Source organism: Stigmatopora argus, chromosome 2 (genome assembly GCF_051989625.1).
Source record: "Stigmatopora argus isolate UIUO_Sarg chromosome 2, RoL_Sarg_1.0, whole genome shotgun sequence".
Taxonomy (NCBI): domain Eukaryota; kingdom Metazoa; phylum Chordata; class Actinopteri; order Syngnathiformes; family Syngnathidae; genus Stigmatopora; species Stigmatopora argus.
This window is the reverse complement of record NC_135388.1, coordinates 293,522-311,714: the sequence shown is the minus strand read 5'-3', so window position 1 is coordinate 311,714 and position 18,193 is coordinate 293,522. Positions and strand designations below refer to the sequence as shown.

The 18,193-nt window shown below is 46.0% G+C and overlaps 1 protein-coding gene across 3 annotated transcripts in view; it reads left to right on the top strand.

Annotated features, from left to right (window-relative positions):
• znf536 (zinc finger protein 536) overlaps positions 1 to 18,193 on the top strand; it is a 278,695-nt gene that overhangs the window by 219,785 nt on the left and 40,717 nt on the right. For all 3 annotated transcript variants that reach the window (XM_077620102.1, XM_077620101.1, XM_077620100.1), the window contains one exon: positions 16,242 to 16,391. In XM_077620102.1, coding sequence (XP_077476228.1) covers positions 16,242 to 16,391 — 150 coding nt within the window. The remainder of the gene's footprint in view (positions 1 to 16,241; positions 16,392 to 18,193) is intronic.

Sequence of the window (18,193 nt, the reverse complement as noted above, 5' to 3'; positions counted from 1 at the left end):
AGGGAAATTGACAAGTTGTATAGACGGCCAATCTCATTCCAACCCTCTCATTTTGCGGGCTTCGTTCATTTATTATGGAAAATGGGATTGAGTTCAAAACGGTAGAAAAGTGGTGAGCACGTCCGCCTCGCTGTTTTGAGATGGGTTAGGGCAGGGGTCGGGAACCTTTTGGATGGAAAGAGCCATAAACAATTCATATTTTTTAAATGTTAATCCTTGAGAGCCATGCCCCCCGAATTTAAAAGTCAACATTCATGAAAATGTGTGCCTTTTTTAGTCATTTCACCACTTTTAAAGTACAAAAAGTCTTTGAATTCTTTTGATAACATTGTTACGTCGTTGCTAATCAATGAGTATCAATGAGAAAATCCATGCAAAAGAGTGTCATGAAAAAAAAATGATTATAAGGCGCTGGGGTGGTGTCAATGACATAATACCAACATAACGCTCCTATTCCTGTGCTTTCTCACAAACAGTTTCCATATTTTACCTCACAGGTTAGGGGAGAGCCATATGCACCCATCAAAAGAGCCATATGTGGCTCCTGAGCCATAGGTTCCCTATCCCTGGGTTAGGGTTCAATCTGACCTTTAGGCTTTCTACTTTAGGCCACATCTCGTTCGCATCTTCTCCTCGGGCTGCCCTGCGTGGCTTTTCTTCGGGGACTCTGTTCTCTTCCCGCGTCCCAAAACGACGGCTAACTGGTCGGACACTCTGAATTGCTACGAGTGATTGGTTGTTGGTCGGCCGCTCCTGCCCGGTGGCCGTAGTTGGCTAAGATGAGCTCTGGCACCCCCGAGAGAATGAATGTTTTTGAAATGTAGCAGCCCAGATTTGGAGAAAAATAGTTTTGGACTGTTAAAACAAAACTTGTGTGTGTGCGCGCACGTTCTTTAGCGTGCGGCTAAAGGACAGATCGAAGTCTCTCTCCAAGCTAGCATTTGAATTATTTGCTCTCGTGGCAAACGGCCGGCCTGCCCTTTCCCGCCCCATCTGTCGCCAAGATATCCGAAACAATCCCTATATTCTCCTGATATCATCCTATTGTGAGAATATTCCGATTATTGAAGTGGTAAAACGATGAGAAAAAGGTGAAGAAAGTCATTTTGCCTCACGTGACGTGCCTTTATTATGGCGGTCCCATTTTTTTTGCACGCTAGGATGGAACAGGTGCGCGGACGGGGGCGCTTGAATAAAAACCAGCCGCTCTCCTTGTTAGCCACTCTCCGCTAACGCCCGTGGCGGGCCCCTCGCCGTCGCGAGGCGCGAGAGAAGACAGTCTATCCGAGTGGAAAGGCATCCGCGCCGCCGGCGGCGCTTCGGGGAGGGCTTGGAGGGGGGGGGGGGGGGGGGGGGAGGCGGCCCCGGTTAGTGGCGTTTAATGACCCATTTCCTCCGATACCGCCGCCACCGCCGCGTGCCACCGGCACTTAAACTTCCATCAAGGTGCCCAGAGGTGGAGAGGGGGAGGCGGGCTAGCAAATGAAATGAACGCAGACATGCCGTATCGTAGCCAGCGACGTTCGTGGGCGGCCAATCGAAGCTTCCCGCTGGGAAAATCAGCTGAGTGGCGGTCCGAGAAGACGCTAGAGAGAGAGAAAGGGAAGGGTAGGGGTCCGGATATCCATTGGGCAGGCGGACCCGTCCCGGCCGGGGCTTGACGGCCCTCTCGTCGGTAACTCAAGCGGACCCCCGTCACGTGCGTGGATAGAACAACGCCGCCATCGGTGACTGACTGGATATCTCAGGGTTGGGCAAACTTTTGGGCCCGGGGGCCACATTGACTTTAAAAATTTGATGCAGGTCATCCAATGATTTCGTGTATTTTGACCGCATAAAAAAAAAAATTGAAAAATTTGGACAACGTCGGCGGGCCGGATTAAAAGGCCTAACGGGCCGTATATGGCCCGCGGGCCGTAGTTTGCCCATTTCTGGGCTATCTGTTTGGCGGCAAATGATCACGCTTGGACGCCAACAAACGTCCAATCCGTGAGTCCTGCCAGCCAACCACAACTGAGTTTAGTTTTAGTCTGTTTAGTGCACTCATTGTCTGCCACTTCCTGTTTGTTTTTGGTCTTTTGGGGGCATTGCGACATCACTTCCTGTACATTTGGATTTGATTGGATAACTTTATTCATCCCGTATTCGGGAAATTTCGTTGTCACAGTAGCAAGAAGGTGAGAATACAGACACAGTAAGACATTTTAGACTTAAATAGATAGGTCATAAGTGAGTTAATAATTTGATTTGATGATTTTCAGGATATTTCCAGCCCCTCAATTTCTGTCGCCTTTACTGCTCACGTCTTTTTCGATCAACGTAGATTATTTTTCCACCCCCGCCCCCCCCCCCCCCAATTTTGTCAGTCCTTCATTTCCATCCCAACCACTGAAACAAGAGCAACAATGGGCCAAGAGACAGCAACAATGGCCGGCTTTTAAGGAGCCAGAAACTCATTTAACGTCACCCCGAGCAAACAAATAAGTCTCGGGGCTTAAGTTCTTATTTTTATCCCGCATTTGTTCTTTTTTTAAAGTGATCGTCAGCGTTTGTCAGGCGCCTTTATCTGCGACGGGCTCAACAACTCAAGACTAATTACAAATTAATCTGCGCGCGGATATCTGCGGCGAGAGCGCGCCCAACATACAAAAAACAATATACCCCAAAAAAACTCCCTTCTTGCTCATTTTGTGGACAATCGCAACAATTCCCAACTTTGACCTGACATTTTTCCCCCTAAAATCAACAAGAATGTGACCCAAAATGTACGGATTTCCTGCCATCGGCCCCAAAACGCGTCCACTTTATGTTAACTGGGAAGACTGGTCTGCGAGGGCTGGTTTTCCCGTGCCATTGACGGGACTGGACGCCCGAGTGAGCCAAAATGGCCCCCAAACTTTTCAAGAATAGCTTGTTTAGCCATCAGAAAGAGCCTCCCTTGGCCATTTCCTCCACAAATTACATTTTTGAGCTATTTTGTCATTTGGAAAAATAGGCAAAATACCAATTCTTACCCAAGTGACACCCACGCACGCGTGGTTGAAGTGGCCACGAAATAACAGCATCCAAATGACTTGAGTGTGTGTGTGTGCGTGCATGTGTGTGTGGAAAAAAATAAGGTTAATGGTTTCTAATTATTTAAGGGTATGTGTGTGTGTGGGTGGGCAGCGGGTAAGGAAGGGGGCAGTCTATTAATAGTTGAGTCATCAGCGCAGTGGCTCCACGTACGCACCCACGCATGCACGAACGCACGCACGAACGCACGCACGTAATGTTCAGAAATGGCAAATTGTTAGATCCCCAATGGTGATTATTACTTGCTGTCAATGACCTTCATAACAAATTAAAATTATGCGAGTGGGACAGAGCCTGCTCTTTAATGGCCATTGCGCGTGTGTGCGACTGTGTGTGTGTTTGTGTGTGTGTGTGTGTGTTTGTGTGTGTGTGTGTGCGTGTGCACGTAACTTACACTTAACGGCCAGAGGCTGAAGTTGGCTCTTTAACCGTTTCCTCACCGCGCCAGAGCAACAATCCGTCCATTAAACTCGCCTGCTAAATCCGATGAATTTCCTTTTTTTAGGTCGTTTTTAAAAAGTAGAACGTGTGAAACAATACGTTGTTTTTTTATTTAAAAAAAAAAAAGAAAAAAAACGTCTTTTTTTTATATACATTTTATTTATTTGTATCATTTTTTTTAATGTTCATAAGGGAGGTCAGTATTGTCGTTAAAATATTATTTTTGAATACCGTATTTTCACGACTATAAGGCGCACTTAAAAGTCTTAAATTTTCTCCAAAATAGACAGGGCGCCTTATAATCCAGTGTGCTTTATATATGGAAAAATAATTCAAATGTGTCATTCATTGAGGGTGCGCCTTATAATGCGGTGCGCCTTATAGTCGTGAAAATACGGTATTTCTTTTCAATGCACATGATTTACTTGCGCAAAGAGGTGGCAAGCCGGATTTGACTTAAGCTAATGCTAAGCTAATTGTCCCCAGTGATGGGTTGTTTGTCTCCTCGTGCCCTGAGATTGGCTGGCCACCGATACAGGGCCTCGGCCGGGATAGGCTCCAGCACCCCCCACGACCCTTGTGAGGATAAGCACTTTGGAAAATGAAGGAATGAAAATCTCGGGATACCATTCGCCGGGACAATTTGGCAAGGAGAAGAGCCGCCGGGGCGTCCCTTGGCCTGGGTTTTAGGCCCCGCCCAAAGGCGTCGGCTTCCCGCGGTCGTCGCGCGTTAATCATAGCCAGGCTTAATTGCGTGGCGTGCTGCTGGCTGATTGGCCCATTGTGCGTCCATAGAGCGCCGCTGAATAGAAAATCAATGGCTTCTCATTTAACGCCCGCCGGGACGTCACGCGCCGTTCCCCATCCGGGGGTGACGGATCCGGGTCTTACCGGTGGCCTCCCACAAGCTGGTAAAAGTACGAATTACGGACAGTCCACGTCCAACTCCGAAAATGGGCCTCGCTCTTCCGTTCGGGACAATTTTGACATCCGGTGCCGTCAACGGCACCCCCGCCATTCAAATAAATGGCGTTTGTCAATGGTGGCCAATCGGTTTATTTGGGGTCGCTTCCATTTTAGGACATTTCTGCGTGGCTTCTTCACTTTAGACCAGGGTTGGGCAAACTTTTCGGCCCGGGGGCCACATTGACTTTAAAAATTTGACAGGCGGGCGGGCCGGGTCAGCACAAGACACGATACATATAAAAACTGCATCCGTTAACAGTACATATGAAACATAAACGGTGTCAATTTTTCCAAAATCACAAAACCGACGGCAGAATTGCTCATGCAGGTCATCCAATGATTTCCTGTATTTTTTCACATGCGGGGGCCTCTTTTAACGCAACCAGTGTGGGGAAATGAGCAAATGACTTGTCTGATATTTGCTTGAAAAATAAAACCAGCTTGGTTTTGAAGGCGGAACGTTTGCTTGCATCCAAAAAAAGATAGAAGGGCTGTAAAACACGAAAAACAAATAAGAGTGGACAGAGCTACTGCCACTGGCTTCCGCGTGACGGCGCCATCTTGTAAAAAAAATATAATCATTTGGACAATGTCGGCGGGCCGGATTAAAAGGCCTAACGGGCCGTATATGGCCCGCGGGCCTTAGTTTGCCCATGTCTGCTTTAGACCGATTCCAAGAAGTTCCCTTTTTTTGGTCCAAAATAATAGTGTGTCAATGTCGTTCACCGCCGCCGATGGCGGGCAGATTTTGGCAGATTTTGCCAGATGGAGCCGAGAGATAACAAGGCAAAATAAATGCAATGTGCCTAAAAATGGGTCGTTTTTCACGAGCTGTAAAAATGTTTTATTAAGGGGAGTGGAGGAGAGTGGGGGTGGTTTAGAAGGGGTGTTCAGTGTGGGGAGGGGGGGACTGATGGGGGGGGCTGTTGGGGGGGGGCGAACACCTGCTTTAAAATGTCGTCTCAACATCTCCCGAATGCCATTTTGCTTAATTGACTTGGAAATGGCCCAAATGTATTGCTGAGTGCGGTCTAATTAATATTAATAATAAATGCCATTATTAACATCAAAGAACATCTGGTGCCCCTGTTTACCGCCCAAGCCGGCGTTCTGGTTTCATCTCGCGCTCGTGCTAAACAACAAGGCGCCTTTCTTTTATTTGCTCACTTTTCATTTATTTTCTTCTTTTGTTTTGCTCTTTGCCGTCGTTCCCGCGTCCAGCCGGGTCAAACGGGAAAGTCGCCGTCGCCGTCGCCCTCGTCGTCGTCCTGACGTGTGAAATTGCCATGCCCCGCCCCCGCCCCCCACTTCACTTTTCCGCCTTCCTTTCTTCTCTTCTCATCCGCCTTCTGGTTGTTGGCCTACCTCGGAGAGTTGTGGCATCCCCCGCCGCGGCAAAATATAGATTTGAAAAGAGAAAAAAAAAGGAAAAAACATTTCACAAATGATAAACATCTGGGGCTTGCCGTCGACTTCTCGGAAAACTTTTGACGGGGATTGACATTGTCGGTCGGAAACGCGTTGGCACGTTTAGAATGCATTGTTCGGCATTTCTCGGGCCCTAAAAATGGCAAAAGAATTGTAGAAATTAATCTGTAGGACTTTGAAATGAGCGTTCATATCATATTTTATGCAGACTGGAATCGCCAGTAAATCGGCCAAAAGCAGTAAGCAATAATGTGACCTTTATTCGATGTCACCGTCCTTTTGTGTGGCCCGGGAAAGTAAATGATGAGTGCCGACTTTCTGTTTTAGGATCAAATTAAGATGAAGATTATAGATGTATATTATATTTCCTGATTTTCCACTTTTTTAAATCAATAATTACAATTTTAATCCATTTTTTTCTTTCGTTTTAGTTCAAAAATGTAAAGTCTATAAAAATATGTTCGGTTTTCCACTTAAAATTTATTTTGGTTCCTTTTAGAATGAATTTTTAAAGAGTTTTCCCTTACTAAGAAAAAAAAAAGCTCAAATAAACATTTAGTACAGTTTAGATCAGGGGTCTCGAACTCAATTTACCTGGGGGCCGCTAGAGGCCGAGTCTGGGTGAGACTGGGCCGCATCAGGATTTCCACAAGAAAAGCACTGATAAAACTTTCCAACGTTATCAAATATCTTTATTTTTTAACAAAAAATAATGAATTAAATAAATTAACTTAAAGATGAATAAAAAATAAATCAATCAGTAATATAAAACCAAATAATACTAATGAGCATACAGTAAATATACACTGGCTGGCTAAGTAGAGAAAATGAATTATTTTTATTCCGTTTCAAATGTCTGTATTAACAGCTCTTTAACCTTTAACTTTCTGAACTTGAATGGAACATTGAACATGAAATATTCTGAACACGGCTTCTTTTGCCTACTCCTTGCTGCTAGAGACCTGGCAGCGCTTCTTCTCACATAGTCACATTTGGCTTGAGGGAGGAAGCAGTGGAGACCCTCAGTAGAGCTTGAAGATGCTCATCAGTAAGTCTGGACCTGTACTTGGACTTATTGAAGTTCAAGGTGGAGAAGAGCTTCTCACACAAGTATGTGCTCCCAAAAAGGCACATGGTCCGCTTGAACCTTCGGGAAAGTTCAGGGAAGCTGGGGGTCAACTCTCTCAAAAATTGCCCAAGCTTGTCTGCTTCTCCACTCACCTCCCTGAACTTGGCTTTGAGTGCAGAGTTGCACTGCAGGTCAATGAGCTCCATTTGAAGCTCAGGAGGGGCATCTTGCACATCAAAGGAGAAGGGGTCCGCAAAAATTTGAAATGTGGCTTTGTGTGTCTTGAAGTCTGCAAATCTGTGATCAAATTCCTCCTGTAGCTTCGAAATGGCCTCAACATACTTCTCACCACTGAATGGTGTGCCTGCATCCACGAGAGCCTTGCATGCTGGGAAATGGCAAAGGTTTGTCTGAGAGAGCTGGGCTTTCCATAACACAAGTTTAGTGCAGAATGCTCTCACGTTGTCATAGGCAGCACTGACAAGTTGCCCCTGGCCTTGTAGCTTCTTGTTCAGTACATTAAGCTCATGTGTGATATCAACAAGAAAAGCCACGTCCATGAGCCATTTGGGATCACTTAGCACAGGATCAATCAACTCACAAACGGCGTGGTTAGCTTTGACTGCTGCATTACTGTCTTTGGTAGCCTTCTTGAAGAGATCCTGTTGCCTCAGAAGACGTGTTTTAAGACTGGCAACCTGGTTGGCTCTCTCATCTCCCTGGTATTTTTCGTACTCCTCAGCATGTCTCATAGTACAATTACGTTTCAAATTGTATTCCTTGTGCACCGCAACTTTTTCAGTGTAAATGAGACACGTCGGGGTGCCCCTGTGTTCAACAAAGAAATATTGCACTCCCCACTTTTCTTGAAACTGTCTGTGCTCATCACCGACCTTTCTCTTCACGGCAGGCTTTGAAAGAGACATCTCTGGGGCTCTGTAATATGTTTTTCCACTTGGAATGAGTCTCGGGTTGATCTTTCACATTCAGTCGCGCGGGTTTGTGGCGGATGTGCACTTTCGCTCTCCGTTTCAATCGCGGAGATGGCTACAGACACTGACACAGGCTGGATCACGGATCATAGCGCCTCATTCAGTTCTATGCTGAGAGCAGCGGAGGAGTGTGCGCGCCGAGCGGAGTGATCGGCCTCACGGCTTCTCCTCCGCCCAGCTGATTGGAGGAATGAATGAGTGAGTGAGCGAGGCACTGGACAGCCCGGCCGATGTCCCGCCCTCCAGAGCCGTATACCTCACCGTGATTGGTTCATTCAGCTCCGAACCAAAGTTCCCTCTAATTTTTTGTTGGTCTGAGCAGAAAGACAACCTCCCTGAGCGCACTGAGTACCAGTGTGAGCGACATCATCGGTACTCGGATGATTCGCCTAAAGACGTTTCACCGACGGACGTTTGACAGACGGGCAGGTCGCCGAATGGACGTTCCACCGAACGTTCATTCGGCCGAACGGAGGTTTCGCCGAAACGGGATTCGAACGCTCGCCCCGCCGGATCGTGTGTGTACAAGTTTTTCAACCTCGGCCCGCGGGCCATATACGGCCCGTTAGGATTTTTAATCCGGCCCGCCGCCGGTGTTGTCCAAATTATAGTAAAAATCAATGTTCGTCTACCATCAATGGCAGTCCAGGAATAAGCACTCTTGGGCAGGCAGATGTAGCAGAACCGAGCCGTAAAATGACAGCAATCGGGTCAAATCCATCCTAAAACAGCATTTAATGATTAAATACAAATACTGGATGATATCGCGATGGAGGCAAAAAAACGGCTCAAAATGCTCTCAAATTCGGTCAAATCCAGCTGAAAACAGCGTTTAATGATTAAATACAAATACTAGTATTTGTATTTAATCATTAAACTAACAAATACTAGTACGACCTGTCCGTCTGTCAAACGTCCGTCGGCGAAACGTCTTTAGGCGAATCATCCGGTCACGACATCATCATTGCTCGCTATCGGCACACCAGTATCACACCTGCCACAAGCAGGTGCATGTCAATGTTCCCTCTAATTTTTCATGTAAAACATGCTGTAAAACAAGAAAAACATGAGTGGACAGAGCTACTGCCACTGGCTGCCACTTAAACGGCGCCATCATGGGGATTGGGGTAAAAAAAAAAAAAAAATTAAAAAAAAAAAAAAAAAATTAAAAAAAAAAAAAATCGATCTTTCATATTAAGACGGGGGCCGCAAATTATCGTCCCGCGGGCCGCAGTTGGCCCGCGGGCCGCAAGTTTGAGACCCCTGGTTTAGATGTATATTACATTTCCTGATTTTCCCCCTTTTAAATCAATAATTGTCATTTTTTAATCCATTTTTTCTGTGTTTTTAGTTCAAAAATCATTTTGTAAAATCTAAAAATATACTTTTAAAAAGCTAAAATAAAAATTGTTTTAGATCTATAAAAACTGAATATTCCGAGTTTTTATCCAGTTCTTTTAATCCATTTAGATGTATATTAAATTTTCTGATTTTCCCCCTTTTAAATCAATAATTGTAATTTTTAATCCATTTTTTCTGTGTTTTTAGTTCAAAAATCATTTTGTAAAATCTAAAAATATTTTTTTTAAAAGCTAAAATAAACATTGTTTCAGATCTATAAAAAATGGAATATTCAGGGCTTTAAATCCAGTTCTTTTAATCCATTTAGATGTATATTAAATTTCCTGATTTCCCCGCTTTTAAATCAATAATTGTCATTTTTTAATCCATTTTTTCTGTGTTTTTAGTTCACAAATCATTTTGTAAAATCTAAAAATATATTTTAAAAAAGCTAAAATAAACATTGTTTTAGATCTATAAAAAACGGAATATTCAGGGCTTTTCATCCAGTTCTTTTAATCCATTTATATAAAAAAAAATCTAAATATTATATCTAAAATGGTGAAATCAAGTTGAGTTAACTCATTCATTCCATACATTGAAATATCAGAATCTATTTTAGGATAGGTTGGCAGGCGAGGTCAAAAAGGTCAAGTGTGTTAAAAAAAACAAAAAAAAGTTCATTCCTGCCATACAACACACTGCAACATCCTGATTGATTTTTTTTTTTTAGTTCAGGGGTGGGCGTGTCCGGTCCTGGAGAGCCCCAATCAGGCCGGTCGCTCTGTTTTCAAAATAACTCAATGCCTCCCTCCCTCCCTCCCTCCCTCCACCAACACACCTGAATCAAATCATCTGGATCGTTATCGAGCTTCTGGACTTGCTGGTGAATTGATCATTTGATTCATGTATGTTGCTAGAGGGAGGAAAGGAAGATATGAAAAACAGAGCGGATGAAAGACACCCCCCAAAAAAGAGAACCTTTAACCCAGAGGAATAAAGTTGAATCTAATCTAATATCGCTCTTCATGGCGGATCCGACGCATCCAAACCAAAATGTCCCGCTCAGGTAATGTTGAATGGAGATGATTGTTTGCTTCCAAAAAATTCCCTGCGTCAGCGACGGCTCTAATTGATCAATTGGCGGCGACCGTTCGCTTGTCATTTTCTTAAAAAAAGAGAGAAAGAGAGGCCGGATGGCGTTGCGTTGGCACGTAAGTAAATGGAGTCCCCCGTGGCGGGTGCATTTTGAAAAGCCTAATGCCTTTCAAATGATGTCATCACATTTCCCCCTCGCCTGGCCTGGCCCCGCCCCCGCTTTCTTTATGCCCCCCCCCCCCCCCCCCCCCCCCTAATTTTGACGCATTAGAATAATGGAGTGGCGGCCCAGAAGCAGACAAACATCTTTTTTTACGACACTTTGATTTCCTGAAAGCCATGGGGCCGGCGTCCGAGTGCTTGGCGAAAAGGCCTCGCCGTTCCGGGTTCGATCCCAGGGGGCGCCGGCCCGTTCTCCCCGGGCTTGCCCGCGTACGTGGCTTTTCTCCGGGTACTCCGCTTTCCTCCCACATCCTCAAAACACGCGTGCTAGGCTAAGTGAAGGCTAAATTGTCCTTTGGAACAAGTGTGATGGGTTGTTTGTGCCCCTGCGATGGGATGGGAAGTCGGCTGGGATGGGCTCCGGCACCCCCGGCCACACTTTCGAGGATAATGAAGGAGTGATTTTGATATTTTGCCCGCTCTTGTCGTATTCCTCTACCGATGAGGATGCTTTCGCTCACACGGATCTCGATACATGTATCTATTTGGGTTCACGGTCGATTGGTCGCCCGTCTTTTGGTCGCCCGGAAGATTATTGAGAATGACCATTGAAATGGTTGCTCAAATTCCCTAAATACAAACTGCCAATGACTATTTAGTCATACTTAATGCCCTATTAATGATCAGGCTAAAGAAAAGCTCCAAATTTCCCAGACTTGTATTGTTTTTTGTTGGAGAACTTGCTAAGACCCTGCCTGACTGACGTCGCTTCTTAAAGGGACAGCGCATGTACATACAAACTCTTATACGTCGGCTCAGTGAAAGTGCTCATGGCCATTGTTGGCTTTTATTAATGCGTAGATCGTCTTGTTTTGCCTTGTTTTGTCGCCGGTCTTTTGCTCGCCGGTCTTTTGCTCGCCGGTCTTTTGCTCGCCGGTCTTTTGGTTGCCCGTTGTCGCGGTCGGGGCGACCAATCGACCGGCGACCAATCGACCGCACGTGTCTATTTGTCAGTGAGCCGGGGTTTGGCCCGGCCCGATGTTCGCGCGGTGGCGCTGGCGACAGATACTCGGCATGTCTGCCTGCCTATCTGCCTGGCTGCCTGGGTCCCAGACGGCCCGTTCAACTCTGCTCCGATCTGATCCGGGAGCCTTTGTTCTGGCATGTTCCATTAGGGCGCCGTGACACCAGTTAAAGGCGGGGGGGGGATTCGGGGGCTTCGGGGGGGTGCGCTCTCAGATCAGATCCACTTGAATTAAACATGGCCGGGCTCTCCTCTCGCCGTCAGCCATGATAAATTCATGGGATTTTAACATTGATGAAATAAAAGCGCTTTGAATGTCGCCTTTAAAGATGCATTTATGTATTTGCAATATATTTTGACGGCGGCGCGCGGGAACGGGGCCCGATGGAAAGAACAGATGTCACATCAGCCGTCGCCTCAAATTTGCATGAACGCACGCGCCTGCGTATTTGAAAGCGCACAGATGAAATGCGCACTGAAAATATGTCAATCTTAACGGCAGGCAGGCAGGCAGGCAGGTATGGCCAGACTCCATACAAAATACTAAATACTTTCTCTTGATCAAATAGCAACGGGGGGCTTCTTTGGTACGTCGTGGGGTTTTGGCAAGGCAACAAAAACAAGCAGTCGAAAACTTGAATTCTGTGATGCCATTTTTTTTTGTTACTTGCGGTAAGAAGAAACATTTTTATTGGCCCATTTTTGACGACTTGTCGTGACTGACTGACGCTGGGCCAGACAATCCTCGCCACTAACTTGTCATGAAAAGCAAGGATAAGTGCTATATATTTATTTATTCCTTCATTTCCCCATCCGTTTATCCTCATGAGCGTCGAGGGGGTGCCGGAGCCCATCCCGGCCGACTTCCCCGAATGGCTTGCCGGCCAATTGCACAGCTCAAACAACCAATCAATTGCATGGGAGCTTGTTTTTTTTTTAAACTTACATTTTTGGAGTTTTTTTAGAAACAAATATATATTTTAAGAAAAAGCTAATTTTTGAACGTTTAGTTTTGTGCTTGCGTACTTATTTTGCTACTACCATGCAACTGTGATTAAAAACATAAGGTTAAGGTATTACATTTGCTATATTTTCAATTGAAATGTATAACTATCATTTGATTTGTTCTATTTTTGGGGTGATGTGTTAAACTAGTTTTTGCAATTGCTGTTTTGTGCTCTGCATTTTCAGAAGAAAAAAGAATATTGAATATGTCTCTTAGTATTACTTGATTGCAAATGTTTAATAGTTTTAATTGTATGCTGGGAAGGTTATATTTATTTAAAAAAAATACTTAATATAATTGGGATTTTTACTAAGTCATTTCACATTTATGCGCAAGTTTCATTTTTGAAACAATGTAAAAAAAAAAGTTAAAAAAATATAAAAAAAGAAAGAAAGAAAATTCCCCGTAAAGACTTTGCGGTGCGCGTTTGGTATTTTTTGCTTATTTCTTTTTCCCGGCCGCTAATCAGCCGGCGTGGGCGTTTCCGTCTTATCGGACGGCGGGCGGGCGCTCGACCTTTAACGGGCGCCCGCCGACGCTTTGCATAAGAGCGGACGAGGATCGATACGGGCGGAAGATTCGGAGACGGCGCGTGAGCGATGAGGCCCGACGTACGTAACGATGACCTTCAAAATGTCATAAATGTGTTGTGCAATAAGGTGTCAATATTTGCGCTCAGGCGCCGCGCCGTGACTTTTACGGTAATTGAAGCGGCCACATTAAAAGAGACGGACGGACGGACGGACGGACGGACGGACGGACGGACGGATCAGTCCGCTGATTAAAGACCTTTCCTGCCGTCCGCCACTTTTCTTTTAAAGGTGCCGTAAAAAGCCGAGAAATATTCTTTTAATGGAGTCTTTTTTTTTAGAGAAGAGAAAACAAACCTGGTTTCTTCTATCAAACAATGGGAAATACCAAAACAGACGCTCCCCTACTTACGAACGAGTTAGGTTCCGAGCGATTGTTCATAAGTTGAATTTGTTCGTAAGTTGATTCAGTGCTGTATTTTGTATTATAATTTATGTTTAAGGCCTATATAAGTATATTGAAGGTTTATATAAGTCCATTTGTATGTTTAAGGCTTGTATAAGTAACACGCATTGGTTTGTACGGAAAAAAATAATAATAATAAAATGGAGAGAATACATACAGTACTCTATACATACATGAGAGATTTACTAGAAAGTGGCCGAAAGAAGCTATCTAATGACGATTGCAGTTTTGTTTCTTTTTTTTCATCATAAATGATGCGGTAGCACAGTATGGCATCATTCAATTGATTTGCAAACTTTGTGCAACGTTCAATATTTGGGTCCTGCTGCTCCATCTTTATGTTTAGAAATGGTACCGACGGTCGAACGATTCAAGTTGTATTCCTGTGCAACGCTCACCACTTTCTGACGCGCATCAAGCTTCGTTATTATTGCCACTTTGGTTTCAAATGAAATGGCTTGCCTCTTCCTTGCACCTCCCTCAATAGAAGCCTTTCGCTTTTCACCTACCATATTGAATAATGGATGCACGGGATATTTAATGATACAAATGAAAAAGGTTCTTTGCGCACTGGAGATACGTTCACGCACTTCCGCATTGCAACAAACTGGGCAGAGGAAGGTGGATGCTAGGTGAGCCGAGCTCTCACAGCGCCAGGCGTCAGTATTAGCGGCGGAAAGAAGCACTACTCGGAAAAAGGCGCGCAATACAAAATCCAACTTACGAACATTTTTGGACATAAACTCAATTTGCAGACATGTTCGTATGTACCGTTGTTCGTAACTCGAATGTTCGTAAGTAGGGGAGCGTCTGTATTTATGTTTTCTCATTCTTAACTTCTTTAATAGTTGAAAGTCAAACTATCCTCCCAACTTTGGACGCGGATGGCCGTCAATGGCGGCGCGGAGATGGCTGACGCCGACTCTCCGTCCCGGAACAAACAATGGCAAGAAACCGAAATAGATTCGCCCGTGTCAGCACGCCCAGATTTTTTTCTTCCCGCCGCCGCCGCCACCGCCAGCTGATTGTGACAGCTCGCTGTCACAGATATGACGGGGTGATAACGCTTTTGACCGTGCGGCGGCGTCGGGGGCGGGGGCGCCCCTCCCCTCGCCGTGGAAGGGGGGAAGAAAAAGAAAAAAAATGATGATGGCGGCGCTTTGGCGTCTGTTATCGACTCGCGAGGTGAGGGCGAACGAGCCAACGAGCGAGCGTCGTTACGTTACGCCGAGCCGTCCGTCCGCCTGTGATGCGCTGACAGTCGGCGGCGGCGCCCAGACGAGCGGCGAACGCTCAATTAAAAATACCCACGGTGGCTTTGATGGACGGGACGGGCCGCCGAGCATCAAACGCGCCATCAAAACCTTGTTTGCGCTGTTGGGACTTGATCGCAATTAGCGCCTTTTTAATCCCGTGCCGCTAATATGACAAGTCTGTGGTTTAAAAAAAAACAACAACAAAAAAAACACTCGTTCTGATGTCTAAAGTAGTCCTCGGCGTCGTCATTGTCGTATCGAAGCGGCCTCTCTTCCGACGCTTTTCCGCCTTGGAACTGTTACGTGTGCGGCGTGGGGAGCGTGGCGGGATTCAAACGCGGGGAAACGGGCAGGTCTGGGTGTACAGTGGTACCTCTACATACAGACGCTCCCCTACTTACGAACATTCGAGTTACGAACAACGGTACATACGAACATGTCTGCAGATTGCGTTTATGTCGAAAAATGTTGGTAAGTTGGATTTTGTATTGCGCGCCTTTTTCCGAGTAGTGCTTCTTTCCGCCGCTAATAGCGACGACGCCTGGCGCTGTGATAGCTCAGCTCACCTAGCATCTACCTTCTTCTGCCCACTTCGTTGCAATGCGGAAGTGCGTGAACGTATCTCCAGTGCGCAAAGAACCTTCTCCATTTTTAGCATTAAATATCTCGTGCATCCATTATTGAATATGGTTGGTGAAAAGCGAAAGGCTTCTATTGAGGGAGGTGCAAGGAAGAGGCAAGCCATTTCATTTGAAATGAGTGGCAATAATAACGAAGCTTGATGCGCGTGAGAAATTGGTGAGCGTTGCACGGGAATACAACTTGAAGTTTTATTCTGAGAAAGGTTGCCATTGCCTATGGGCGTTGTGTGCATGAGTGTACTTCATTACCCAGAAAGCCCTCTTTTTCCCGCGCATGCGCATTGTGCGTTTCCTGGTCTGAACTCGTCTGAAGAAATCATTTGGTGCTCGTAGATATTGTTATACACGAAAGAGATGCAAAAAAGACAGTGCCATGGCCACCTGGCTTGGTCGCATCGCGAAATTTTGAACGTATCTCGGGCGAATTATTCGATCGAAATTTCCGTCGTAAAACGAGAATATTGTATGACGAGCGCTCGTATGACTAGGTACGACTGTATGACGATTGCAATGACATTTGAATTTTTTTTTCTTTAAAGTCAATCCGGAAGCCGCGGCTAATATTGAACGTACATAAATGGTCTCTTCCTCTGAGCGCGATGCGCCGTCCCACCGATCACCGCCGGTCCAATTCATCGGAATTGGCAGAGCAGCGTCGGCGGTGACCCCCTGACCCTAAAAAGGGTGGCGCTTTCGGTCTAATCTTTTCCCGCTGCTGACCACGACCCTCTCCTTTCGATACGCAGATGCCGGCGAGGAGGCGGCCAAGGCGGCCGTGGGCGCGGCGCCCTCCGTGTCGCAGCGTTCCCTGGGCTCCGCCTCCAAGGACTGCCCCTACTGCGGCAAGTCCTTCCGCACCTCGCATCACCTCAAGGTCCACCTGCGCATTCACACAGGTGAGTGGAACAGTCAGTCGTCGCGCCGGTTGTTGACGTCACCGTAGGCCAGACGCTAGAGCGGGGGTAGGGAACCTATGGCTCGGGAGCCACGTGTGGCTCTTTTGATGGGTGCATCTGGCTCTTTGCTAACCTGTGAGCTAAAATATGGACATTCCTGGTAACAGAACTGAGATATTACATCTAGAACTGCTTTAATCTTCATTTTTTTGTAGTAGACTCTTCTGGAATGCATCCTCTCATTGATCAGCAACAGCATAAGAATCTTTAAAAAAAATATTCATTTTTTCCACTTTAAAAGTGGTGAAATTACTAAAAAAAATTGAAAAGGCACTCGTTTACATGTATGTATTTTGACTTTTAAATTGGTAGTATGGCTCACAAGGAATAACATTGGAAAATATCAATTGTTTGTGGCTCTCTTCGTCAAAAAGGTTAAAGACCCCTGCTTTAAAGCGTTGTTGGTCTTGACGAATGAGGAGGCCCCGTTCGAGGTAACCCGCGTTTTCCCTCCGGTTGGGCGTCGTCGGAAGGCCGTCCGGCCGCCGTTCGTCTTCATTTGCCCCGGCGGCCATTAACGAGCTCTCGAGAGGAAGCCGAGAGAGAGAGTTTTTTGTTTTTGTTTAAATCACATCAGTCTAATTTGCGTCTAATTTGGCCGGCGGAATATCATTTGGTCCGGTTAGAGGAATGGCGGACGCTAATTTGCATGGGGGACGTTTCCTTATTCAATCAGCTGCGCCGGTGGCGGCGCTTATTGGGTTAAAAGCTCATCTCTGCTGCTCCACGGCGTCAAAAGAAAAAAAAGCAGCCAATGGGCGTCTGCCGCCTTTTGTCCTACTCGTCGCCGTATCAATATTGGATGGCGTGAGTCGTCGAGCCGGCGAGAGAGCAAGCGAGCGAGCGAGCGAACGAACGAACGAACGAGAGAGCGACTGTTTGCGGCTGGCTCTTTTTCTGGAATGCCGCCCTCTAAATAATGATCAACGACTCCAGCGCCATGCCATTTGCTAATTATATCCATGATTTACTACACAGCCCGACTTAAATCATTCAAAGCAGCCTGGCGTAACAATGCCTTCTGAAAATGCCCCCCCCCCCCCCACTTGCCTCACCCCCTTGCCTCCCCCCTTTTCGCCTTTCTGCTCCCAGCAAGCGTTTCCATGTGTCGACTCTAAACATGATATGATTGCGTGTTTAGAAATATGCACTCGGCTGGCTTTTCTTCCCCGTCAATCCGCAAATCCCACTTTTGCAAGTTTTCCTCTTCTTTAAAGAGGGGGGGTTGTGCAGAACAAGACAAACCCCCCCTTTCATTGTTTAATGAAGCTACATCTGCCGGCAACTTGGATTTGCTCACAGGATGGCGGTGGCGGTGGCGGCGCAAAGAGCGCGTCGTGCCTTCCCATTGCGTCGCATCAATAAGAAGACAGGGAAGGTTGGCCCCCGATTGGGGGCCAATTGGCATCCGATCGGTCCCCGGTTTGGGGGGGGGGACCGATCGCGTGCTTTTTTATCGCTCTGCTTCCTGATTGATTTTCTTTTCTTTGTGAAATATGCCACAGCAAAACTTCTTGAAATGTCCGGTAGAACTGTATCCATAACAGCAGAATGCGAAATTACAAGTCCGTAACTATGACTTATTTAGGTATTTTGCAGAGTAAACGCACCTTGTAGGGAAGCACTACCAATTTCGTCATACGCAGTTTCTGGGTGTGATGACAAGTAGGCTTTTTGTTGTTGATGAGGACGACAGGGCCTATGTCCGATTATTATTATTATTAGACGTCAAATGCATTTGA